The sequence below is a fragment of the Alexandromys fortis genome, unplaced genomic scaffold, assembly GCF_014885135.2.
Source record: "Alexandromys fortis isolate MF-2015 unplaced genomic scaffold, M_Fortis_MF-2015_v1.1 scaffold_21, whole genome shotgun sequence".
Classification (NCBI taxonomy): domain Eukaryota; kingdom Metazoa; phylum Chordata; class Mammalia; order Rodentia; family Cricetidae; genus Alexandromys; species Alexandromys fortis.
Window position 1 is genome coordinate 10,162,832 of NW_026067905.1, and position 26,370 is coordinate 10,189,201.

The 26,370-nt window shown below is 44.2% G+C and overlaps 1 protein-coding gene across 1 annotated transcript in view; it reads left to right on the plus strand.

Annotated features, from left to right (window-relative positions):
- The first annotated feature begins 14,658 nt into the window (after nucleotides 1-14,658).
- Pappa2 (pappalysin 2) overlaps nucleotides 14,659-26,370 on the plus strand; it is a 249,125-nt gene continuing 237,413 nt past the window's right edge. The window contains exon 1 of the mRNA XM_050135420.1: nucleotides 14,659-15,689. Coding sequence (XP_049991377.1) covers nucleotides 14,774-15,689 — 916 coding nt within the window. The 5' untranslated portion in view covers nucleotides 14,659-14,773. The remainder of the gene's footprint in view (nucleotides 15,690-26,370) is intronic.

A 26,370-nucleotide genomic window follows, 5' to 3' on the forward strand; every position in this document is an offset into this window, starting at 1 on the left:
ACAGTACTGGAATCTGTCATGTAAGCTGCCAAGGAAGGACAGTAATCACTATTTCTAGCCAGCTGTGATGTCTATGAACCACAGCGATGACCAGGATGGAAAGAGATCCTTAAGTGTTCAATATTATCACTTACGTCTTGTTGACCAACAGCTGTTTAATGGACCTTAAATTTCCCTAAGAGGTGTCCAGCTCCATGGGTATAACCCCAACACCCAAGGTTCATAGAACACCATGGAAAGGGAGGCAGAAAGATTGTGAGAGTCTGATGATGAGGAAATTTGTTGCTGTCTCTAAGAAATGACAAGGTAGCTACACCCTTGGCACTTCAACAGATCAATACCAACAGATACATTAACATGGAAGGGAAAATCTCACAAGGCCTCATCCCTAGAGAAAACAACCAGTTTCTACTGCCAGTAACCAGAACTGGGAATCACAGTTCTGGCGGGTCAGCCTGTTGAGCACCAGTTGTCACCTGTTGTATATCCCCATGGCAGCTCTCAGCAGAGCACTAAATAGACTTAGCAGGTTATAATTATATGTTTGCATACACACACATATGTGTGTGTATGTCACAATAGTAAAATAAACAAAAGGAGGGCATGGAAGGGGTTGGAAGTAAGAAAGGTAGCAAAAAACATATAATTATGTTTTTAATTTTAACAGTTTTCAAAAGAGAAGTGTCGAACAACAACAACATCCTGTTCAAAATTATTTGGTCTGCCTGGAAAATCCCAATCACTGTGTGGAGTGTTTGCTGCTTTGTCCTCGGCATCTAGTGGTATTTCATTCAGACTTTTGAAGAGGCAGTAACAACCTTTTATGGTTCTTTTGTGTGCATAGCTTTCTTCCAAACATGTACATGAAGCAGTCTGGGGGACGTTTTGTATGTCACTGCTCTACTCTGCTGCAATGAGAGTACCAAGACTGTCTTAGATTGTGTTGTGCTTTATTTCCTGGAGGAGAAGATAGGTCATGGTATGGTCCAACTCTTCACTGCAGACCTAGTTGAGAAGTCAAGCCGTTGCTGAAATAGTAATTAAGATAAGCTCAACACATTCTCTGAAATCTGAGCCACGTGTTCAGGGCAGCGGACTCATTCACGCAGGCCAAGGGAAGTGAGAACCCAAATACCATCAGCAGAATGTGTCTGGGGTTGTATGGAAAAACACCTGCATCCAGCAGCAACTACCACCACCAAGGCTTCTAAGGTCTTTCTGCTTAGCTTAGGAACTGCTCAGTGCCTGTGTTAGCAATGACTCTTTTAGTTGACCTTTTTCAGTAAAAATATGAAACCACCTACTTGGCATGGGGGCTGACATGATTTGTGCTTTGATAGGTATGACTTATTTCTGTCCTAGTTAGGGTTACTGTTGCTGTGATGTAACTCTTTGACCAAAAGCAAATTGAGGGAGACAGAGTTTATTTTGCTAACACTTCCTTATTTGTCATCAAAGGAAGTTGGGACAGGATTTGATACAGGGCAGGGGCCCGAAGCCAGGAGCTGATGCACAGGATATAGAGGGCTGCTGCATACTGGCTTACTCCTCATAGCTTGCTTAGCCTCCTTTTCAATAGATTCCGGTACCACCAGCCCAGGGATGGCACAACATACAATTGCCTGAGCCTCCCCCATCAATCACTAATTAAGAAAATGCTCTAGGAGCATGACTACAGCCAATGACAATGGAAGCTATCCAGAACAGTATATATCTAGAGGAAATTCAGAGGAATGGAGTGATATGCCACTTAATAAGAATGACACTTAGATGACCACTCGGTAGAAAGGTGTTCTCTGTACAACTTTGGGGGTATACCAGACACACATAGCCCAGACACTATTGGTCTTATGTAGTTCAGTCCTATGACTATAAACCACTGAAAGCAGACTAGAATCCTCATTATTTTCTAAATGTGGATTTGGGCACACCACAAGAATAGATACAGATATTTCCTTATTTACAATGAGATAACAAAAAAATACATTAAATATATCCGTTCTAAGCCTACACAGTGGCCATGCTTATAATCCCAACTTTTGGGAGACCGAGGCAGCAGAATTGCAAGGTTTTTTTTTTTTTTTTTTTTCGAGACAGGGTTTCTTTGTAGCTTTTGGTTCCTGTCCTGGAACTAGCTCTTTTAGACCAGGCTGGCCTTGAACTCACAACACATAACAATCTAACATCATCTTTTTAAAGATCAACTAAAGAAAATTTTTTTTATCAATTCAAAAAAACCTTTTCCATTGTTGAAGATTTGATTTAGTATAAACTCAGAGGTTACATACTTGGAGAAAGTGTACATAAAGTACAAATACAATAATGGCCCAGGAACTAAAACACATAACAAACTATCCAAAACCAGCAAAAAATATAGTCAAATTATAACCCTATTCCATCTTTTTAGTTGCTTAGTCTTCTATAGGATGTTTGCTGTTATCTTTGTAATTATGTTCTGAATGTCACAGCCCAACATCAATAGCAAGTTGAATATATCACTAATGCTGTGTGTCACTAGTCTAGGAAAAGACGAGCTTCACAATTTCCACTTTCACAAATTGCCACTGAACTACCAGTAGCCTTTGTACCAAAGTCTTAGAGCTGTGACTCAAACTGGTCTATGGACTGTCTTACAAGGATGAAGGTTCAACCAAAAAGACATGCATGGACAATCTCACTTTAGTCTAGGTGACTGGTTCTCCATGGAGAACTACCCCTAAGGATTTTTTAGAAAGCAGTAAGGGATGTTTTGGTGTTACAGTCATTGGTAGTCTCTGTGGATGCAGTATATCCCTGTAGTTCATGGGTCATTCCATCAAATGTTTTCCTGCACTCTGATTGGTACTCATATCACACATCTTGAGTATCCTTCCAGACATATGTGCAAGTATAAAATTCTTTGTAATGGCTTTGCCTAGGTACCGGTTCTATTTTAAATAGAAATTTCATGCAAAGTTTGTTTTTTATTTTTCACATTTCTAAAATACTCAGGTGCCATGTTATGAAAACAAAAGTCTCTTCTGATTTGTTTATGGATTTTATCGAGTCATATTCCATTTTGGAAAGTTAGACCATTGATGAAAATGTTCCTGGTATTTTAGTCATCCACACCACAGACTTCTGACAACCTACATTTGGAGTGTTTCTGGTTATGAGCTAAATATTGCATGTTCAGATACTTTATTAATCCTTAAATGAAAGATCAATATTGTACAAAGAAAAATGCCCATACTACTCTTTGAATATTTTACACCTGTCTCTCATTCTTTTTCCTTTCTCCTTTTCATTATAACACATTCCTACATGTAGATAATGTGTTTGGATCATAGTTACCTTGTTAATCTCTCTTTTCTGCTCTGACTCCCATGGATCCCTTCCCTCTTTCCAATCCTTCCTACTTTCACGTTTTTTAGAATTTTTTTGAGTAACCTAATGAGTTTTATTAGAGCGTTTTAAAGGAACATTAGTGAAAGATTGTTTATAGTCAGATATGTCACCTCTGACCACAGCACTAAAGAAAATGCTTCTCCTTCCCTAACAGTCATTATCTGTGTATAAATCATCAGGGAGAGGTGGGGCTTGTGAACTCCCTTTCCTCTTCATGAAAGTATTCTTTTGTCTCCAGTCTTGTGTGGGCAATCACAATTTGTGAGTTTGAGAGTGCAAAGAGCATGTCATACCCAGAAGTCAGTGTTGTATACCATTTTCCTTACTCTTAATATTCCTTATACCCTTTCTTCTGTGAAATCCCCTGAGCCTTGGAAAGGGTGGTGCTGCTGTCTCATTTGCAACTGAGCCTTGAACCTCCATTTGAGTAGTCATGAGCCTCTGCAGTTACCATTACCCACTGCAAAAATAAAATTTCTGACCAAAGTTGATAACAGCACTGATTTATAGGCATAAATATAATTATACAGTAGGAAATTTGATGGGCACATCACGCCCATTTAGCAAAACAACACTAAAAGCTTCCCTAATATGGCCTATGACCTCTTAGCCATTGACTTCCAACCAGTATCGTACAGCTTACAGTATCATACCTGGATTATTTTCTCCTGTGGATTTGCTTGGTAAATCCAGTCAGAAAGGGACTGGTTCCATTTATGTCAACTATGTCACTATTCCACCAGTGGACATTTCTTGTTTGGCCAGTCATTAATGTTGCATCAGGGTCTATGGATGCAGAATGAGACTGCTGATGATCGTTTTCTCCCAGCAGCCTACATTGCTCCTTCTTGTAGCACTAATAATAAAATCCCAGAGACAGATATTGGGGTACAAACTGAAAATCAGGAAAGCAAAGCAGCCAAGCCATTAGAGAGTTCTTACCTCTAAGAAATGATCAGATTGAAAGAGAACAAGTTCCTGTTTCACCCCACCTTACATTCCTCTCTATTGTTAGGGACAAAGGCGTGTGACTCCCTAGTACTGGGATTAAAGGTCTGAGCCACCACCACCTGGATCTGTTTCTGCACTGTTCTTGTGTAGGCCTTGATCTCACAGAGATCCATCTGCCTCTATCTCTTAAATCCAGGGATTAAAGGTGTGTGACACCACTGCCTGGTCTCTAGTGGCTTAGTTTTTACTTCTTAGTCTTCAGGCAAGCTTTATTTATAAAACATAAATAAAATATCACTATATCTTCCAGAACTATGAAGGCTAGCTAACAGGGAAGATGTGTACACCCCAGATCTAGCCTGATGCCCTGTGTCCAGAACATATATTCTGCAATAGGTTCTCGCCATCTGGTTCTTGTGGGTGGCCCAAAGCAGTGCCAGTAGCCTATATTTTTCTGGGATCCTGATCCTCAGAGAGCTGCCTACATAGCCAATCATAGGAAGGTAGCCCACACCTGATGTTGGAATTTTTTATTTAATATCTAATCCTCTGACTTCTGAGAGCAGCTTATCTAAAAGTACAGGGAACCTCTATTCATTTTATGTATTTTTAATTTTTTATATTTTAAAGTAGTTTATCACGTACCAGATTTCCACATAGCTTTTTATTACATTATTATTTTTTTTATTGGGCTCCACTTTCCAACATTATCCTTTTTGGAAACTTCCTGTGGACCCAGAATCTTTCTAACATTTTGGTGTGTCTCAATTTTGACTTACTTGAGAAATTGTCTAAAGTCTATTGGACCTTGTGTCCAGTGAGGACTTCCTCTCCTTTCTCTTTCCATCTCCAGAGTCACATCCTGAGGAAATGGCAACAAAGAGGATGCCTATCATAGTAGACATTGATTGTTCCCTAGTTTTGCTACTATTCCAAGGAAAGAATTGTATTTAAGCTGTGACCAACAAGGAATTTCATTTCCAGCTCTTTGATGCCCAGGTAATATTGTTATTTGTTCCCAACTGTTTCACTTCCAAGCTGAAGTGGTTAAGAATCAGGCCACCTCTTTCTTTCCACTCAGCAGGTAAAGTGCTTCCCACAATGAGAGATTTTGAATATCAGAACTCTTGCCTTCCAGTCTACTGGTTTTCTGCCTAGAGCCTGTTCCATTGTCAGGAGTCCCATGCTGGGCAAGAAGTTATGGAACCCTTTGGATGTGGCCATCGTTTCTTTCAAGTGAGGTTTCATCAGGCTGTACCTGATGTTAGAAAAAGAAATGAAGAACAGATAACCATTTGGTATCTGAATAGTTGCTTTTTCTCTCTTCATAAGTCTGCTGGGAAACTTGGGGTGTACCCCATGGTCTGTATGCCTGCCCTCAGGTCCTGATTGCAGTCTGCTGGGAAAGGATCCAGTCTCTTCAACAGGAAGATGAGCAAAGAAAAGGTGATTTGCTTCTCTTTAAAACGAATCTATAATACCAAACTTGTAGACATGTTAGGTATGTTTTCAAGGTCATACAGAGAGAGAGATATTTCAGATAGATAGGCAATCTTCAACAATCTTCAAACACTTCAAAGACCTATAGAATATGACATTTAAAATGCTTAAAGAACTTAAACTTTGCTTGACAGTGAGGCATATCTGCTCCTGGCAGCACCAATTACTTCAAAGAAGATGATAGGAATTGAAGAAACTCCATGCAGAGTTTGTTTTCTTTATGGAAAAAGAAAGTCATGTGGTCAAAGAAATTGCCATTGCCTCCATTACTGATGGTTACTGTTCAAACTGTACCAGCAGCATACAAGAAAGGTAACGGTTGAATTTTGCAAAGAAAAGACAGTCTTTTAAAATTCCCTGATTCACAGGAATGTTTATCAGATACTTTAGGCCTGTAGACCAAAGTTGGATGCCCCAATGTTACAGAGGGAACTGTGGGTGATTGTCCAGGCAGTGAGATATCCCTGTTTTTAGGCAACATTTCACCATTTTGGGGTCTTTGATGGAGTTTAAAACTAGATGTAGGTTTTCTTTAGTTATAATAAAAGATAAATTAAGTACAAAACTTCAGATTCACAAAGATAAGATCAATAATATTTTAATCTAATTTTGCCAAATACAAATAGACTAGATATTGTAACTGTAATTCTTACTTGATAACTGTTTTTGTTGTATATCATCTTACTATGTTAAAGTTAAAACCTTCCTTTTAAACTAGACCAAAATGGGGAAATGCTGTGAAACAATCCTCTTGTATATTATAAAGATTTGTTGCTTGATTTGGTTTAATAAAATGATGATTAGTCAGTAGCCAGGCAGGAAGTCTAGGCAGGGTGATCAAACTAAGGATGATGGAAGGAGAAGGGTAGAGAGAGGGTCACCAGCAAGATGCAGAGGGAGCAGCAGATGAATGTGCCATGATAATAAAGGTACCACCACATGGCAGAGTATAAAAAGAATTATGGGTTAATTTAAGCATAAGAGTTAGCTAGTAATAAGCCTGAGCTATTGGCTGAGCATTTATAATTCATATTTAGCCTCCGAGTCAGTTATTTAAAAGCTGGTGGACAGGAGAGAACCATCTGACTACAGTCTCTGGTAACAAAAAGAGAACTTTTATCTTGATACATGTACCAATATCTTAGGATTTAGGTATAGTACCAAATTAAACATTCCTTCTTAAAAGTGTATGTGAGGGAGACAGCCATCAAAGCTTCACCTGAGATTCTAACCTGTATTCTCTCCAGCCCCTAGCTTCACAAATCTTGATGGGTGTTAGAGTTTATGGAAGGTAGAAGGTTTGTTTGGGAGGGAATGGTGTAGCTTCTTTAGAGTCACTCATGCTACTGTAACAAAACAGGATAAACTTAGTTTAGCGTCGTGGACCTGGATGGAACTGGTACTTTATTCTATTGATGATCTGGGATGAGTAGATATTTGTTTATGTCTTGCCAGGAAAAGTTACCAAACAAGTACCTCAGCAGTTAGTTGATCGATTAAGTGAGATAATTTATGCAGGCTTCATAGTAGATCTATAATGATGTTACATTGAGCAAGTAGCATATGCTCAGAAAATGCTGTTAGTCTTCATTTGAAAATGGGGATAGCAGCACTTATCTCACAAAAGTGTTGTGAAGATTAAATTAATTGACATACACACATAAATCCAAACAGTGCCTGATATATTTTAATAAGTATTAGCTTTTATTATTGTTAATACCTTACATGTGAATTTATCAAAAATTTAAATTGAGGCACAGTACCGATTTAAAAAAAACTTTCTTATTTAAATATTTTAATGACAAATACTCTCTTTTTAATATTTGATTTGGTAAATATGGAACAATGGCATGTATGCACAGAACATCTTAAATAGCTAATCACTGAAACTCTCTCCATGCTATCTCTGTTTATACATAGTAGTCTTTTAATGCCATTATATCTGAATATGTATCTTTCTTTAGGAACTAAAACAAAGGCTGCAGGTGCTCACTGCTAATGTAATTTAGTTGGCATCTGAAATAATTTTAGGAACTGCCCCCCCTTCTCTCTCTCTCTCTCTCTCTCTCTCTCTCTCTCTCTTTCTCTCTCTCTCTCTCTCTCTCTCTCTCTCTCTCTCTCTCTCACACACACACACACACAGAGAACTGGGGAGACAGAACCTTAGAAAAATTGGATTGAAAAATTCTAGTATCTTAGGTGTGAGCTAATAGGGACTTAGTGGTCTTTTCCTTCAATCTCTTAATACAGATAGTTCCTAGCTCATTAATGTGTCCAAGGCTAGGCAGCTATTCTGTGGAAGAGCAGGACCACAGTCATTGGGTGGTGTTCATTTGGAATTTGGTTCTTTAGTTTACTGAATCTCTGGGTTGGTGAAGCGGTGACTGTAAGTCAGATATCTGTTCTAAGCAGTCTGCTTTCACAGGGTCCCTGTAGAGTCTATGTCAGAATGTCAGGGGAAGTTGAGGCAAAGCAGGGCACTAGAGTGTGGCTAAAGCATGCCCACCTTTTGGTCTTTGCCACCTTCAGGATGTCGAGAAAACATGGGTTCTACCACCGGCTCCATCCCCCGCCGCCCCCATTACTGAGGTGTAACTAAGATCCATTAGCCTTTGCAGTGCACGAGCTTGAGTTTTAATAAATGTATGCACTCAAGCTTCATCACTACATTCAAGATAGAGAAGAGGCCTTGACTCCCAACTGCTCTGCAGCCTTTATATTCCTTTCTCCCTATCCCTCAGCTCCCAGCAACCATTACCTCTTCTCTCTCTCCTGAGTCTTGCCTTCCAGAATCCTACAGTGTGCATAGCCTATTGGGTCTGGCTTCTTTCACTTGGCATAGTAGAGTTGTGATTTGTCCTCTATATGTTTTTGCAGTCTGCACATTTGTAGCTTAACCTTTTCATCCTCAGGGTCCTAATATGTAAAATGGGCACAAAGCGGGTAGGAAGAAAGAATGCATACACATGTGGTTAGGTGGAAAGAGAAGCCACTTTTCAAACGTCATCATTTTTGTTAGGCTATTACCTGTTAAAGATGAAACGGCGGGTCTATTGGCAGCATAAACCATGTAAAGCCTTTGTCTGGTGAGCTGAGAAGGACCCAACATTACTTTTGGAGTCTAGGCGCTGGTTCCAAGGCTAAATTCCTCTCTAAAGCTCTTACCCAATAGGAACTGTCACTGGAGGATCTAGACCCCTGGCATGCTGCATCTGTCATACTACTTCCTGAGGATGCTGGGAAAGGCAACCTTTGTGTGGAGCTCCTTGATCTATTTTCATGAAGGCAATTTTCCAAACAAAATCATTTACATCACTGATACTTCATAAGACATTGTATTGTAGTGGGAAAATAGGATTATTTAGTATACGGGGCACCTCACAATTTTACGAGAAGATAGGGCTTCCATTGGCACAGAAGGTACAGGGAGGGGAGTGAGCTCTAGCTCAGCATTCCCATCTGAATGCTGTGTGATTCTGAACTACAGAACATGTATGGCTGATAGACAATGCCTAGTTGTAAACATTTGCCTAGATGTGACTGGAGCATGGCAGGGGGAAGTCAATCTTCAACTCTCCCCTCTGGTTTCATAACATTTGCCTGGTCGACCAGTAAGACAGGCAAAGACAGGGGCACACACTAAGGAAAAACAACAGCAGAGAGGAGGGCAGGGGAGGGGGGCTAGGTGCTACACTTGACTAAGTGTGTCTTTGCCTCATCTGTGAAAAAGAGGGCCTCCTAGCAAGTCACCCCGTCAGAAGCCCCTGCTGCCCTGTGAAGGGTAGTGCCACTGACCCCCCCCCCCCATCTCTGAGCCTCGAAGTCAGAAGAGCAGAAAGCAACAATTTTCAACCTTCTAGTGAAGTCTTTCTGAGCCTCTCACTCTTTCCAGTACCAGCTGAAGAGGATTCCAATAAACATATTGCTGAAATGTTTGTTTCCGGGTGTCATTTTAGACTGCAAGTAGCTAAAACAGACCCAGCTCCTATATATAGACGCTGCATTTGGTTGTGCTCTAGGAGGTTTTTATTACTACGCTTCTTGGCCAGCTCCCAGCTGAGCCTTTCCCTCAGATTTTGGAATTAGGAAGTCAAAGAGGATCACTGACCATATTAAGGGTCTCTTTTCTCTCTCTTTCTCTGTTAATGCTCTCGATGCCAGCTTAGATCGGCTCTTCCCTCTGCTCAGAGCCTCCTAGTATTAATGATGACAGCGCTGATGGGAAGAGACCAGCCCCACTGTGGCAGTGAACACAGTCTCCCCTGCCATCTGAAGGAAACAATTTGTGTCAAGATGAAGTATCGCACAGCCTAGTCTAGATAAGAGGACCCAGAACCCCTAGTGGATAGAACAAAGGGAGGAATTCCTAAAGGTGTTTTGTTTATTTTTCTTTTTTTCTTTCCTATTTTTGCTTTGTTTTGTTTTGTTTTGAGGGTGGGTGTTAGAATTTTCCAGAGGGGGGGGGGATGGTATGCTAGGACCACAAAGGTGAAGGAAAAAAGCTGAGGTGGTGGCAAGCGAGGAGAAACTGTCAGCACGAGTAGCGAAGAAGAGCTTCTTTAAGGAGACAACGTTGGACTCTGGTTTTTAAAAATGTGCCCTGTCCCTGAGACAGTCTCTCCACTGTGTGTCCTTTGTTTTTCTGGCCCCATTTTCCAGTGTCTTTCTTCACCTGCCTCTGGGGTCTAGTTGTGTTAATTCAGCACGGATCTAACTGCCTTTCTGGTCTCCATCTTTCATGTTCTCACCACCCCTCCCTCACTTCCCTCCTTCCCTGTTTCATCCTCCCCTCTTGTGTTCCCCACTTCTCTCTCCCAGTCCTTCGTCCTCCCAGATTCCTCTTTTCCAACCCTCCTGCCCTCCCTCTTCCAGTTCTCCTTCTTTCTCCTTCTGTCCCCCCTCCTCCTCACCTTCCTCCCTTCCCTTTCCCTTTGCTTTCTTCTCTCCCTTCTTCTCCTCTTTCTCTGCCCCCCAACTGCCTTTCATCCTTTCTCTTCTCTCTCCTTCCCCATCTCCCCATCCCTTCCCTTGCTCCTCTCCCTTTCCTTTCTTCCTCTCTCTCTGCTCTCCCTCTCTGTCCTCTCTCGTCCTCCTTTATACAGACAGCTCCAATTTCTTGCCTTCTAGATTTACCTGCAAACCAAGACACGGCTCCTCCTGCAAGAACTGTTTAGGAAATCCATATCCTCTCCTTTCATTCCTTGGGCATTTCAGAAATGATATTCCTCCCCCAACTACCCCGTCAAAATAAAATGAATTCAGCCAGCCCCTGCTGTGTGTCCTTAGATTCATTCCCTGTAGCTTCGCTGGTTTGAAAGCCTGTACCCTAGAAGGGGCCTCCTGCATTTGCTGGCAACCCTGCTTGAGTCTGATCGCCACAGATAGTGCTTTGGAGTAAAAAAAAGGGGGAAAAACCCTCTCGTTGGAGATTTCAAAACAGATTCTACCAGCTTTCAAATCTGTGCACTTTGCGGAGTGGCAGGGTTTGAGGGAGAGGGCTTGAAGACTTGGGGTGTGGGTGTCTTTCATAAACAAATAAGCAACAGAATTTATATATGTATAAATTTGGGCTTTCCTTTGGCATGTTTGGTGTCTGTCTCCCTGGCATCAAGGGTGGGTGCTGTGTAAGTCTGACTTCTCTCACACTTTTGCTCCGGCTTGGGGTATGAGTGTCTGTGTGAGTGTGTGTGATGGAATTGAGGAGGGGGGTGGCTGTGTTTTTGATCCGATTCACTTGACAGATTATTTGAATCCAGCCCACCTTTCCGCACATGTCAAACAGATGGGATCATTGTTAAAAGCCTGGAGAGCCGGGCTGAGCGGTGGGTAAGGCAGGGAGGGGGAGGCAGGAGGGGCACCGAGGGGAAGGAGGGGGCACCTTCCAGGAGCTTTGTGTTTTCACACATTGGAGCTGACAGGAGACCTTCTTCTTTGTGGGTGGGGGGAGTGTTTGGGGGCATGGGGCTGATGAGGGGGGATGGAAAGGGAGAGAGGTGGGGTGTTGGTGGGCAGGGTTATGATGTCACAGCCAAAGTTACAACAGGAGGAAAACACAGAAATGGTTCAACATTTTTTTTTAAACTTTGGACTGCCAAGAGCTGAAGGAGAGTGGTGAGCAAAGGAATGGAGGGGGGGAGAGAGAAACTAAACTGGAAGATTGAGTTTTGTGTTGCCTCTTGAAACCTTATGAATGGATTACTAGCAGCTCAGAGCCAGGAGAGTCCTATAGGGGATGCAAGATCACCCACACACTCAAAGGGGGAGACAAGCAGGCGGAACCCTTCCCTGATGTGCTACCCCCCTTCCTGAAATGAATGGTAGGAGATGTTTTTCTGAGGATCCTTGGGGTGGCAAGGGGGGGATGACTCCTTTTCTTACCTGATTATCTTTCTTCCTCTTAAGCTAAGCTACCTCTTCCTGATATCCTCTCTCTCTCTCTCTCTCTCTCTCTCTCTCTCTCTCTCTCTCTCTCTGTCCCCCTTTCTCTCTGTCTGTCTCTGTCTCTTTTTCTTCCCTGGCTCCCTCCCTCCCTCCTCCTCTCCTCTGCTTTTCTGGCTTTCTTTATTCCCCGCCCCCAGTCTCAATTTCTATTCTTGATCTGCTTCAAGGGGGGAAAACTGAGTCAGGAAAGTGAAGGGAGCTAGGGAAGTGATCTAGAAAAAGTGACAATTGAGGACCAAGGGGTATCTGCTCAGCAACATCCACGTGCATGAGCTGGGAGCTTCTTTGGGGACTTGCTTGGAGGCTCTATTCCATGCTACATGGGGAAGCAGGGTGCACAGGACCCCGCATCTCTAAAGCAGCTAAGTCAGTGCTCAGCTGGAGTAGAGGAGTTCAGAAAGATAAGGAGACTCAGGACGAAGGAAGCACCATGGTCTTACTCCAGAGCATGTGGACTGTGTGATTTAGATATGAGCAGCTGAAGCAGTGATTTTGAAAGTGTAAGTGATTTTTCTTATTGCTTGAGAGAAAGATTCAGTGCCTATTGGTACCTATTTTATACTACCTGTGGGCCAGCATGCCTGTGTCTGGATTTCAGATCTGTTCTCTGCGTGCGTCCATGTGTCTGTCTGTGTGCTCTGTGCACGTGCATGTTCCTGTAGGGGATGGAAACCCTGTGAGAAAGCTGGCATCTCACACCTAGGCAAACAACGCAGAGGTTAAACTCACAGTGCTCACTTCGCCTATCTTGCCCATTCATTTCAGATCAATTAAAAAATAGCTACCTCAGTTTAGCTGTTCATTTGTGTAAATTACTTATTTTGAGCACCTCATTTGTTTATTTGTTCACTCGGCATATGGTGACTTTTACTAACTTTAGGCTGAGAAACTTCTGAGAGGAAAAAAAAAGACTGCCTCTATGCTAGGAGTGCATGGTGTTTCCATTTAATGCTTCTCACGGCAGGGTGATTGATTTCTCCTTTGCTCCAGTGTCCAATAGGAAGTGGATTCTGGTATTGTCCTTTTAAATCTGAAATGACAGAGTAAAATAAGAAAAAAAAATGAGGCTTGTGATAAATCAAAAGAAAGAGATGTGAATGGTCCCCAAAAGACTAGTGTGTGTTTATTGACCAGGTCCATTCAAAGTGTGTGTGTGTGTGTGTGTGTGTGTGTGGAGAGAGAGAGAGAGAGAGAGAGAGAGAGAGAGAGAGAAAGGCACACACAGAAAGGCACACTCCAAAACAGTATTGATTGTTTTCTATTGATTGTGTAGGCTGCGGCTGCTGAGAGAGAAAGCCCGAGATGTTTACTGGCGAAACCAAGAGGAGCATCTGTCCCCTGTGCCTCTGAGAGGTGGGGGTGGGGGAACTCAGGAGGAAGGAGGGGACAGCGAGTAGGTGGAGTGATGCACCAAACTTATTAGCTTTGACATCATCATTGTCTTTAAATGAAAAAAAAAAAGCAGGAAGATAATTGCAGGCAGAGAGAGGGAGAGAGAGAGAGAGAGAGAGAGAAAAAGGGAGCAGGAGAAACAGAAGGGACCGGGTCCCTTGACCTATATGTGGTTCATATTGCTCTTTTTATTCATCTTTCCAGGGACCCATCAGGCTCCCAGAAGGTGAAACCAAGGGTTCTCAGCCTCATTTGGTCAAGAGAGCAGCAGACTGGCAGCCAGAGAACTTTACAGAGACTTGCAGCATACCAACAAGTTGGATGGGGATAAAAACCTCTCTTCAATAGTCAACAGCCCTGAGCGCCAAGCTGAGGGAGTGCTCACCTTCCCAGGCAGACTGGAAGCTGCATGGACACCTGGCTGAGGACATCTGAAGAGTGCAAGTTAAGTACCAGCATAGACTTTTATGCCCCCAGATTAGTTTTTGCATTTTTAGATAGCGAGCATCAAATTGTGTCTCAGTCTAAAAGTTCTGTTGTTTTGTTTTGTTTACCTAGCAATTTGCTTTAAGTTGAATATGTTTTGGATGATGGCCTCAAAAAGGAGACTCTAACTCCTAGGGAAGGAAGAAGAGGCAGAAGAGAACATTTGAGAATGAGATTATATTGAATGAGCAGCTAGGGTGCTGTGTTTTTGAGAGAATTTGGCTTACGTCATACATAGTCTTGTAGTATTAGTGAGGAGAGGCATGCCTGAAGGAAGAAAAGGAAGCCTGAGGTCTCTGGGAGGAATTTCAAAGTAAGAACAGTTAACTTCATTCTGAAGGACTGAAATCAGGCAAGAAGAGAGGTCAAGGGAGAAGGCAGGAGAAAACCTGGCAGGGCAGCCAGAGGGACAGAAGCCACAGGGGGCTGGCTGAATTCCCAGGACAGGTAGCCAGGTGGGACATATTTTTGGGGCTACTTGAAAAAGTTTGGTTTGTGAATAATTTCCCTGGTGACTTCAAATCCACGGCTGGTTGTCTTTTTCCTCTTCCCCCTGTCATTCTTGTGTGGGACCCAGAAGCTGACCTCTGGTTCTGAGGAACCAGCTGAGGGAGATATGATGTGTTGGAAGGTCCTGAGAGTCAGCCTGGTGGTCCTGGCTGGGTGGGCATTCAGTACCACCAACTCAGAGCTGGGCTGGACACGCAAAAAATTCCTGGCCCAGAGGGGACAACTGAACCAGGTGCTGGAAGGGGAACACTGTTGGCTGGGGACTAAGATCCGAAGACCGAGAACTGCTCCTCAGCATCATCTATTTGGGGTCTACCCAAGCCGACCCCAAAGCTACCCAAGGCCCTATGCTCTGGGGAAGAAGCGAACCCAGTATGGAAGATGGAGTCAACCAGGCATGGAGAGACAGGCTCCAAGTGTGGTTCCCCGAGACCTGACTGAGAACCCAGCAGGAGTGAGGAGGGAGCCTGAGCCGCCCGCTGCCCTGTGGGTAGGGGATGGTCCTATTGGGCAATCAGAGCTGCTGAGAGATGATGACACTTATCTTGGCAACGGAGGATCCAAGGAGGCTCTAGGTGGGCCTGAGACTCGGGGAAGCTCAGAAGCTGCTGCCTCCACCATCGCCACCTTTGCGTACCAGAATAGACCCACAGCAGAGACCCAGAGGAAGGGCCAGGCCAGGTCTAGGCTTCCTCGCCAACTGCTGAAGAGGCAGGCAGCAGATAGGACCAGAGACCCCCAGAATGCCCCTCTAGATTTCCAGCTCTGGTCTAAGAACCCCCTCAAGCACGGAGTTAGTGACAGTCCATTGGAGGGCACCATCCAAAATGGTGGAGGGGGCTCTGCCTGGGGAGCAGAGACCTTTAACCCTCAAGAAGGATTGCCTGTACTGTACTTCTCTGGGAAGAGGGAGCGGCTGCTGCTGCGTCCAGAAGTGCTGGCAGAGATTCCCCGGGAGGCGTTCACAGTGGAAGCCTGGGTGAGACCAGAGGGAGGACAGAACAACCCAGCCATCATTGCAGGTAATGTCCCACTCTACTCCTGGGCTTTCTCAGCTCCTGGGGGTGTGTGGCCGGCTCCATTTCAGTTGTGGGTAGACATAGAGCACAAGAAGGGGAACAGGATAAAGCAGACAAGCTAGGAAGGCTTGGCCAGAGGGGCTGTGTGGGTGTGGGGTTTATTTATCAGAGCAGAAGTACCGCAGGCATCATCAGAGGAAAGATGACTCCTACCCACGACATCATTACCGCTATCGATCTCTTGGAGTTCTATACACTGTGCTTGCACTTAGGAGACCTCAGCTTAGCTCGTCCCCCCTTTTAAAGGAAACCGACTTGGATTTTTTGTCAAGGAGGAAGGGGAGTCACACCCTGCTTCCCATAGTCTAGCATGGGATACTCAGGCACCTCTGGAAAGCAGGTGACAGCCCAGCGATGGCAGCAGTGAGTAATGCCCAGCTGGGTCCAAATAGCACGGGAACTAGGCTGCCACCCGGGAGCTAGAGAGGAAGGCAGCACCTGTTCCATGTCCTGGGATCCCCTTTGCTTCACCCCAACAGATCTACTGGGAAAGATGGGCTCTTCCAGGCCAGGGTCCTGACTTCTATCCCTGGTGGTTGTTATATGAAGACCTAACTATGAAAGTGTTATTTATCATGTCCAACTCTATAATGTTAACCAGAAACACTGGCTTGGGCTTGTTACCTGTGCTTATTTTGATTAACAGAGAAATACCTAGAAGGACAAAGAAAAGGGCTTGGTTTGGAGTTCTTGCTGTGAGAGGTTGATTTCTGGCAAGGGGTGAGCGAGGGATTTGACTGTATATTTTATCCTTTGGTGTTTCATTATTCTTTTAGACATTCCGCCAAAAGAGAGTGGGGACAATAAGCACAAAATGTAATGATATGAATGCAAGAGAATGTGACAATGTGACCGGTTAGTTCATACCCTAACTAAAAAACAATCCGATGCTTATCAGAAAAAAATAATGGCGCAAATTTGGATTAGTCAAACCCCCTTTCCTGTTTGTCAGTTCCGTTCCATTGATGGAGACACTGAGGCAAGGAGGTTTATGTCAGAGACAGGTTAGGGGGAAAAACCGCCAGAATTCCTGAATTCCTAGCTCCTCAAACAAAGCAAAACAAACAAACAAACAAATCCCACTCAGGTTGCCCGAGTGCCTCCAAATGAGTTGCAGACTAGGCAAAAAATCCGGAGGGCAGGAGCCTCCTCCAGCGGGGTGTCGCTGGAACATCCTTGTGGACACTCTGTCTCCCCCTCTTTGGCTGTGATTTCTTATTTGGAATCTGGGATTCCCAGACACTGAGCACTCTCCAGTCATGTGGCTTTGCTTTATTTTAGGTTTGGGTGGGAGAGGGGGTGAGAGAAGGGGCCAGGCTGGAACTAGGTGGGGGCAGAGAAAGAATAAGACGGAAATCCTTATTCTGGGGCCAAAATGGAAGAAATAATGAGATGATTATCTGATCGGAGCTGGCAGCTTCACAGTTTCCCCAGATGACATCTTCCTGCTGCCTAGTCTGGCTTCCTAGTGCCCATCTGCCAGGGAGACTGTGTGCTTGCAGTCTAGATGGAGGCCCACGGCTCTGACTATGCTTCCTCCTGCAGCAGAAACATAGAGGACCTGGAACCAGTTCCCTGGCTGGGAAGAGTAAGAGGATCCAAAAGGAATATATGTGGGAGGCTCTGAGGGGTTGTTGCTCGGGGTTATTAAAGTCCAGTCCTGGAAAACAGGAACATGTCACCTACCCTCTGCATTTACCTCTCCAGTCCTGTCTCACACTCTTCAAGGAGAGGGATTTAAGATTTGACTCCAGGTCCAGGATTCTTGGCCTCCCCTCTGGCATGTATACCCTCATCTCCACGTGCCTCCCTGCCTTGCCTGTCTATCACCAGCAACTCTCTCCGTACCACCACAGAACACTTCCAGATTCTTCCCGAGCCCCTCAGAACCCTCTTAGCTTCTAAGCATGTAAAACTGGGCAGGAAATCTTCTTCAGCAATTTGGCTTCCAAAGTTTCCTTTTCCTCAAACCTAACTGGCTCCTGCGGTATTCGGGAACTTCTCTCTCAAGGCTGCTTCTAGAAGGGGAAGTGGAGAGGACAACCAGACCTGTCTGCCCCGTCTTCCATCCTCTGTCTTTCTTCAGACTTGTGCATGGTCCAAATTATCCTCGGAAGACTTAGGGTAAAAGCCTGTGGGAGGCAGGGGTTAACAACAAGGTCTCTATTCTTCGGGCTCAGCAAGCGAGCTGCTGAGAACTTAGCATCCAGGCCCACTCATTGTTTTAAATGCTGTTATTTCACCTGTGAACAGCATGAGGTTGCCAAGTCAAATTCTCAGTAGTACGAGTCTCTACTTTGCATGCGTTTACACACATCTCTCAACAATTCATTTTTTTCTTTCTTTCTTCCAATGGCATGAGCCCTCAAGCCGGTCACTAGCTCCTAGTATGGTGGAACTTGAGCTACACAGAGTGACAAGGTAGAATCAGCTTTCTGGGAGATACACACACAAGCCTGGAGCTGTACATGTGTTGCTCCTCTGAGGGTGGCCAGCAAGCTGCAAGGCTTGGCTCACACTCTGCCGGCAGCTTTCAAACCTCAAGTTCCGCCTAGTTAACTCAAACCAGCTTCTAAATCCTCTACCTACAATGCTTGGGGTATTTTCTCCTCAGCAGAGACCTCAAATAATTTAGTCAACACCAGTCCCAGCAAAAGAAGCCCCTACCCACAGCTGTGGAGCCTTAGGGAAGAGTTCCAACACAGAGCACTAGGTGGCAGTCTTGTCTCATGCTCGGGAGACTCGGAAGCCACAAAGTGGGGAATGTCTCTCATTTCCTTGAGGGCTGTCCTGTCCCAGCCTCTGGGCTGTAATTTAATCACCTTCTCCCAAAATGTTATTGGTAGGCATCCCTCGGGGTCCACTTCATATAAGTCTTTTTTTTTTTTTTTTGAAAGGCCTGTCTGGAATAGCTTAAGCAGCTTTCTTGAGAGTTGTGACTAACTTGTAGTTCTAGCAAGATGTGAAGAAAACAAAATCAGCTAGAATTACCCTCTCCCTGCACTCTAAGTTCCCGCATTCTTCTGAAACAAGTCAGACTCCAGAATGAGTTGCAAGAATGCTTTTCATGCGGGTTGAGGGCAACGCAGGGCATGCAAACTTCACGTGTTGAGGACCCCTCCTGGCCACCCTCTGGGCTTTCTTAAAAGTCGAACTTCTGAAGTTGCCTGTTTCCCACAGCTGGAGCTGACCTGTGGCAGCAGAGAGAGGACTGCTCTGTGGTGGGGTTCTTCACAAAGGTAGCCAGTTAAAGGTCTGGCACACTGAGGCTCTGTGGCAAGCTAGGAGAAGCCTGAGGTTAGGAGCCCATTAGGTTGGGCCATTAGAATTTAGTGGTTGAATAAGCCGTCTTCTGTCCTATCCTAGTGTGGATTCCTTAAGGTCCAGTACCCAACTCTGAAACCATCTGAGTCTTTCCCGCCCCTTCAACTTCCTTTCCTCTCCTTCAACCCCAACATACACAAAAGAGAACATTTTAATAGGTTCCTCCGCACCCATAATTGATTTCAAATGTTCCCTGAAGTCGCCCAGCTGAGTAACCACCTGCAGCTCTGAGCTACAGGACACTGAGTCACTAAGTCCATGGTAGGTTGGAGCCCAAGCCCAGAATTCTTAATCCAACAAATATTTATTGAGTGCCTTGCCATGTAAAGTGTGGCAAGTCATTGAGGGGGAATACAAAGATGTCTGAGAAGCTGTCCTTGACATGAAGTTGGTCCACTGAGTGCCCAAACTTTACACCATGTCCCAGTGTAGAGCCTGGGGACAGAGAGACTTGGAATCGAATTTTTCTTTAACACAGAACGGGACAATCCTCTCTGGCAATCCATCCAGCTTCTTCTTTTTTTTTTTCTTTCTGAGCTATGCTTTTCTCAAATTGAAAAATCAAAGGAAAAATAGAGTTACATATATATGATTCCATACAAAAAGTTCCCAAACAAGAGAGAAATAAGGAGACTGCCTGAAGAGAGAAGTGTTTCCAATAAGTTGTGTAGATAAACTGCCCAAACAAGATTTGGCTGTGGGACTTGTATACTTACCAGAGACATTAAAGGTATTTAGCAGGAGACATCCAAATTAAATTAATTTCTAATTTAATTCTAATTTTTTCTCAGCAGAGATATTAACATAAATTCCTTAGGAATTTAATTTTATAATCTATGAAACAAGAATGACTGTAAGTAGTTTTTTCTTCACAATATGTCTCAAGATAAAAATGGTAGACTAAAATGTCCAAAAGAATCAATTTATTTCATTAAAAAGTTTCATCTGATTTTTTTTTTGAGCACCACTATTTCAGATCAGTTGGGCAATGGTGCTAAAATGTTTATTTTCCTTACTGAATATCGCATGAGATCTGTGCTTACTTAATAGAAAAAAATGTACACATTTATCAGCGTTTCCTCATAGTCAGAGACAGCTGACATCGCATCCCTCTTCAGTACCTATTGCTAGCTTTTCTGTGTGAGTGACGTGTATGGGATGACGTTTTAGGGTAAAGAGTTCTTGATCATTGGGAATGCAGGTCTTTGGAGAAGGCATGAGGGCATGGATGGAGGAGAATACAAGGAGGCCACGTTGATCCTAAAGACTCACATAGGCAAGGAGCAGCATCTGCCTCTTTCCCAGAGCTTCCCTGAAAACAGGGGTCTCTGTCCAGCTGAGTGTTTGTCCTCACTAGACCCCGGGGAACCACCCTGTTCCTCTCAGATCCAACTTCTGGATCAGGACTCCGATTCCCAGGGAAGTTTGTAGTGGAAATTTTTCTGGCACCCGAGCTGTTCATGTGAGGGTACATGGTTGTCTCCTGTGGTGGCCCTGCCCTCTCTAGTGACCAAGAGATGCATAAAGGAAGCATAAGACCTGATGGTCATGATTTAACATCTTTGCTTTAGAGTTTTCATTGTGAGACTCCATGGCTCCTGGGGAAGCATGTGGATGTTGTTTAGTTTGAGTGGCAACTCTGACCTCGCATGATCACCTTTGACAGCTCACTCTGGTACCCTCATCCCTAGGAGCCTCGCTGGTGATATATGTAGAGTGGCCTTTCTCTCTGTGTCTCTCCCTCTGTCTCATCTCCTTCCATAGATCTTCTTGAGTGCTTTCCTGGACTGCACATTGCTTCTTGCCTTATTAGTTAGGCATGGCTCTCATTCCTATCAACTGAATATCCCCTAGGAGCAATATGCACAGTCAACTAATATTTGTCATCCCCAAACACCTACTGGAATGTTAGAATCAAATAATTCTAGAAGTTATGTTTATAGAGTAAACTTGGTTTAGACAATTGAATTCCCATTGGGATGAGAAGAACTTTCTAGAACTGGAGGTTTTTTGTAGGGATCCAGGGCAATAGCTGTGATGTTCTGCTGTTGCTGCCTACAGAGTATCTGAAGAGCAGCTGAAGGAAAGGGCTAAGCACAAGCCTTCAATAGAGGTCCCCCCCCATCTATCTCATATGAGCAAAAGTTTGGATACTTTAAGGGAATTTCATCCTCATCTATAGACCAAGGGCTGGCATATTATGGCCTATGAGCCACATCATCTCTAAAGTTGAAGCTGTTGCCATAAATGAAGTCTGATCAGGCACACCACGCTCATTTGATTATGTGTTCCTTGTGGCTGCTTCCACGGTGAATGGCAGAGTTTAGTGGTTGTGACAGAGACCGCACAGCCTGGAAAGCCTAAAATATGTATGGTCTGGCCCTTCATCACTGAAGAGGGAAGTGTGCCAATAACTGCTCTAGAGCATCTCTGCATGGACCTCAGTGTGCACAGAGGCCAGCTGGGGTCCACCTAGAAGCAGATGCAGAGGGAGTATGTTTTTCAGGGACCCAACACAGGGAGCTCTTTGACCGCGGACTGTGTTTGTATGGAGACCACCCCTCCCTGAAGGGGCAAAGATAAGGGAAGACCAGATCCTCGTACAGTTGATTCTGGCCCAGGTATCATCAAAGGCCTTCCAAAACACTCTTGGATGGCTTCCTTCTTTTCCCCTCTTCCTAGGGTCAGGCTAACACCACGGGCTGGTGGCTCTCCCAGCTTTTTCTAGCTCTTTCCATATTTTATTTCAGAGTTGTTTTAATCTAACAAAATCTTTGCATATTTAACCCCGTTTGGACATCTGCTCTTATACTCTGCTCCCTAAATGCAGATTTGGGTTCTGTTTACTGGGGAAGCCTGGGACTCTGAATGCCTCACAAGCTCCTTTAGGACTGCTGCGGCTGCTCCTGAGGACTGGTAAAGGACACTCCACATTTGTGAACAGAGGGTCGTGGGTGGCAGGCTTTTTCTGAAAAAGACCAGATGCTAAATAGTTCAGGCTCTGTAGGCCTTACAGCTTATGATGCAACTCCTAAGCTCTGCTCCTAGTAAGTGCTCATCACTGCAGCTGATGTACAACCACACTGCTCGGCTGTGCTCCAATAAAACTTTATCAAAGCAAGTGTCATGCTGGGCTTTGCTCCTCAGTAATTGTTTGCAGAGCTTTGGTATAGAGGGTTCTTCCGGAAGACCATGCTTCTTCTATATTTCTTCTGGCCTCGTTTTCTCATTCCACATGGTCCGTGCTAATCCATCATGTTCTATTGTGTTCCACCTGGTGAACTCCAAACAACAGGCTTATGGAGAACACCAAGCCACCCAGGAATCACAGATTCTGAAGCATCATCATGGAAAGGAAACAGGAAGATAGAGCTGATAGGGCTCCCTTATAATATCATGACATTCCTCTGGTTTTGTGCTAGCTGGGTGCTTGAGCACAGTCTGGTTAGGGCTTGGTGTAAAGTCTTGTAACTTTAGATCCAAGACTTTTGAATCATCTAATTGTCTAGTGTGGGGTCGTTGGCAGATGGATTTCCTCTGAGCATGACAGGGTGATCATCCCATTGCTTCACTCCTTCTTCCTTAGTAGCTGATGTGCTATTGTCTTTTCTCTCTTCAGTCCTCCAACCTTGTTAAGGTTAAAGGCTCTTGCAGGGCTGTTTGACATTGGATGCACAATGTACTGAGTGAGGCTTCTGAATTCAGGCTGCATGGTGGGCCCTTAAGGCCTGTCCCTGTGGGGTTTGATCTCTCCCAGTACACAAGGACTAGATAGGAACCACAGAGGCCTTTGGGTGTCCTTTCAAGCATGTAGCACAGCTTGCTAAGAGTGACAGAGGCAGAGCTGTAAAATGGGAATCACCTTTGGTAGAACAAGCAAATCCGTCTGTTTGCCTGTAACCAGCCACGCGTTGTCCTTCCTTGCCTCTTCCTTCCTTTCTTATGCGCTTTTTCTTGTTCCTCTGGGACTGGCCATCTGATTCATTCAGAATGTGTATGCCAGGAGGTCTGGCTCCCTCTCTTTCCTGTTTTAGTTCAGACCTTGTGGAGGCCAAATAAACACCTTATTTGGCATTTATTAAGGAGAAGGCAACACCTTCATTTGGATCCCGAGGCCATGCACCCTGCAGGTTCAGGAGCTTGAGTTCCTGATGTCACAAATAAGTACATAAATCTCATGCCTCTGCCCATGAGGGCATGGAGCTAGGTTTCTTCAGGGCCTCATCAGATTTGTTTCTGTTCACAGCACATGCGCTCTTACTCTTGTCCCTGCCAGAGAGCATAATTCTTGGCCAAGTATGTGTCCCCCAAATAACAACATTCTTCCTTTCCTGTGTTTGCTACCTGCTTTAAAACAATCTTTCTTAAAAAAGAAAGAAAACAGCCAAGAAATAAAACTCAGGGCAAACAAAAAGAGTTTTCTCTATGACTCAGAAGTCACTGGTGGAGAAAAGTGGTTCTTCTCAAATATACAATACAGCAACAGGAAGCCAAGGCTTCAGAGCATTTTGAAGTTGAAGCATTGCCATGACAACCAGTTGGGATAGCAAGGGCAGTAGTTGTGGCTCATTGCTAGTTTGGCAGTCCAGTTACCTGACCAGAGGTGAGGTCACAGAGCTTTGAAACATTGATCAGGCCTTCCATCCTTTAGGCACTAACTTAATGTTTTGTCTCTTTTATCCAAGTACTTGTTGTACATCCTGGGCAGGTTTTGAAAGTAGTTTCGTATTATGCATGTTCAGTCATTCGTTTGCGCAACACTTATTAAGCTTCTATTCAGTGAAGTGTCAGACATTATGCCCTCTGTTAGAGAATTAAGACTAACTAAGGGCTGTGCCTACAAGATGCTCACAGTCTGATGAGAGGCTTTTATAAATGATTATAATCTTTATCATGGCCATGACTAGCTGTGTGAGGATGAGCCATAAGCAGAGTCAGGTCTGGCTGCTGGCAAAACTAGGGCAAAAGTGAAAGATAGTGTCATATGGCACAAGGTGCCAAGAAATCCACCAGGGTGGGGGCTGGGACTCAGCAGGTGGGAGTCATAGACTAGTTTATGGAAAATTGTTTCACTCCAGTTGGATAGAAGAAACATTCTAGTTAGTAGAGTTGTTGATGAGAGGAGGGGGATGAAGGCACACATGTGGGATGTCCTTCTGTATATGTGTTGTTCTTATTGGTTAATGAATAATGCTGCTTTGGCCTACGGTGGGGAAGAATATAGCCAGGCTGCAAGAGATACATATTGAGAGTAGGCAGAGTCAAGGAGATGCCATGTAGCTGCCAAAGGAGGCAGATGCCGTGTAGCTGCCCAAGAAGCAAGAGGTAACAAACCATGAACTTCATGGTAAAATATAAAATAATAGGAATGGGTTAATTAAGATGTAAGAGTTAGTTAATAAGAAGCCTGAGCTAACAGGCCAAACAGTGTTGTAATTGATATAGTTTCTGTGAGATTATTCGGGTGTGGGCGGCTGGAAAATGAATGAGCAGTGTCCATTTACAGGAGATCCAAGGCTCAGGGCAAAATATTAAAGAACTAGTGATCTCAAATGAGAGAAGTATAAACATAGGGGACTAATAGGAGATAAATAAACATAAATGTAAAGTGTGCAAAGGTGGACTCAGTTATTGCAAGGGGTTATCACAGTGATATTTCCTTGGCAACTTCCATAAGGCTGACTTTGTGTCATGCACTACAGTTTAGACTGTGCAACTCAAGAGGTCTTCAGGACGGCGTGAATGGCAGAACACAAAGTGGAGAGCTCAGAAAGAAATAGGACCCTGCCTGCTGGCATGTAGCTAGTGCGTGCTGAGCTGAGAATCTAGTCAGAGTACACAGAGCCAAGGTCACCCACCTGTGGCAGACAGAGCTGAAGTCTGACCTTGAGATCCTGCCTCAGAGGCAACCCCTCCTCTCTCTTTAACCTCTTGCCCTCTTCCATTTTCTATGTCAGTGAAGGCCCCATCCACACAGGCCGAGCTACTATGTGTGACATTGAAATCATTTTAATTTAATATAATGTAGAATCAGAGGCAGCTCCTAGCTCAGTTTATTTTTTCGTTCACTCGCTCACTACTTCTTTTATTCAGCAGATGTTTATTTAACACAATGTAGGCCTTCAATACTTTTTTAAACCTCCTGCTTCACACAGAATACTTGTAAACATGAACCGTAGCAACCGTCTATCTTAGACAATGTTTGTTTCAAGGCACATTAATAATTTGAAATAATTGTATAATAGAATATCCCTATAATCCTTATTATCCAGTCCGTGGCATCGATCCTGAAGCTAGAGGTAATTTGGAGCAAGATCCCTCCTTGGGTGTGGTGGTCTTAATGGGCCCTTGGACAGAGCATAGGGTATGATTGGCCTGAACTCAGCCAGGGGTAGGCCATGACCGAGGAGAGGCCTGAAATGGTAGCCTCACCCTCTTTGTCTCTTTGACTCTGTGCTTTCAGCATTTCTAGGAAATGAGCAGTGTTATATGGCAGTGTGTAGCTCAGACCCTGAAAAGGGAGGCAGCTGTTCCCTTCTGTTCTTGGCAGTTCTTCCAACATGCTCCTTCCTGACCCTGCCTTCTACTAGCCTGCAACATTCCTCAGAGTTCCAAGTCACAGTCCCAGCATGTCTACTCAGCAGGTGAGCCTTCTGGTCTCTCATTAGCAAATCCAGACATTTCTGGATCTCAGTTATTCCTGTCACCCAGCCTCAGGGCAGATCCTGGGATAGAGTAGGAACCTTGTTTTATTGAATAGTTAGAGAATACTCTGGACCTTGTAGACATAGAGCTTGGTCTCTTCTGACTACTTAATAGGAAGCATATCTCAGAGTTATGGGCTATTTGGGAGTTCTTTCTTTCTTCTCCACATGGTCTACCTGTTCCTTGCCCTCCTGTAAATGTACTGCCTATGATTCCTCCTCCTGTGAAGTTTATTACCTCTAACTGTTGAGAAGCATCACCAGCTCTGGGGTTTGGACTTCTAGTTTTGAGTCCATTACTCACAATGCAAAATCCCTCACCTGCAAAATTGGAGCCACAGTAATTTTTCTCTAAGAATGCTGTGGGACAATGGTCTTGTACCCTGTAAAGATGTGTTACTTGTATTTTAATAAAACACTGATTGGCCAATAACAAGGCAGGAAGTGTAGGTGGGGCAACCAGGCAGGAAGTATAGGCGGGACGATCAGAACAGGAGAATTCTGGGATTAGGAAAGACACAGTCTACAGTCATCACCAGCTGCAGAGGAAGCAAAATGAAAATGCCTCACTGATAAAGGTACCAAACCACATGGCT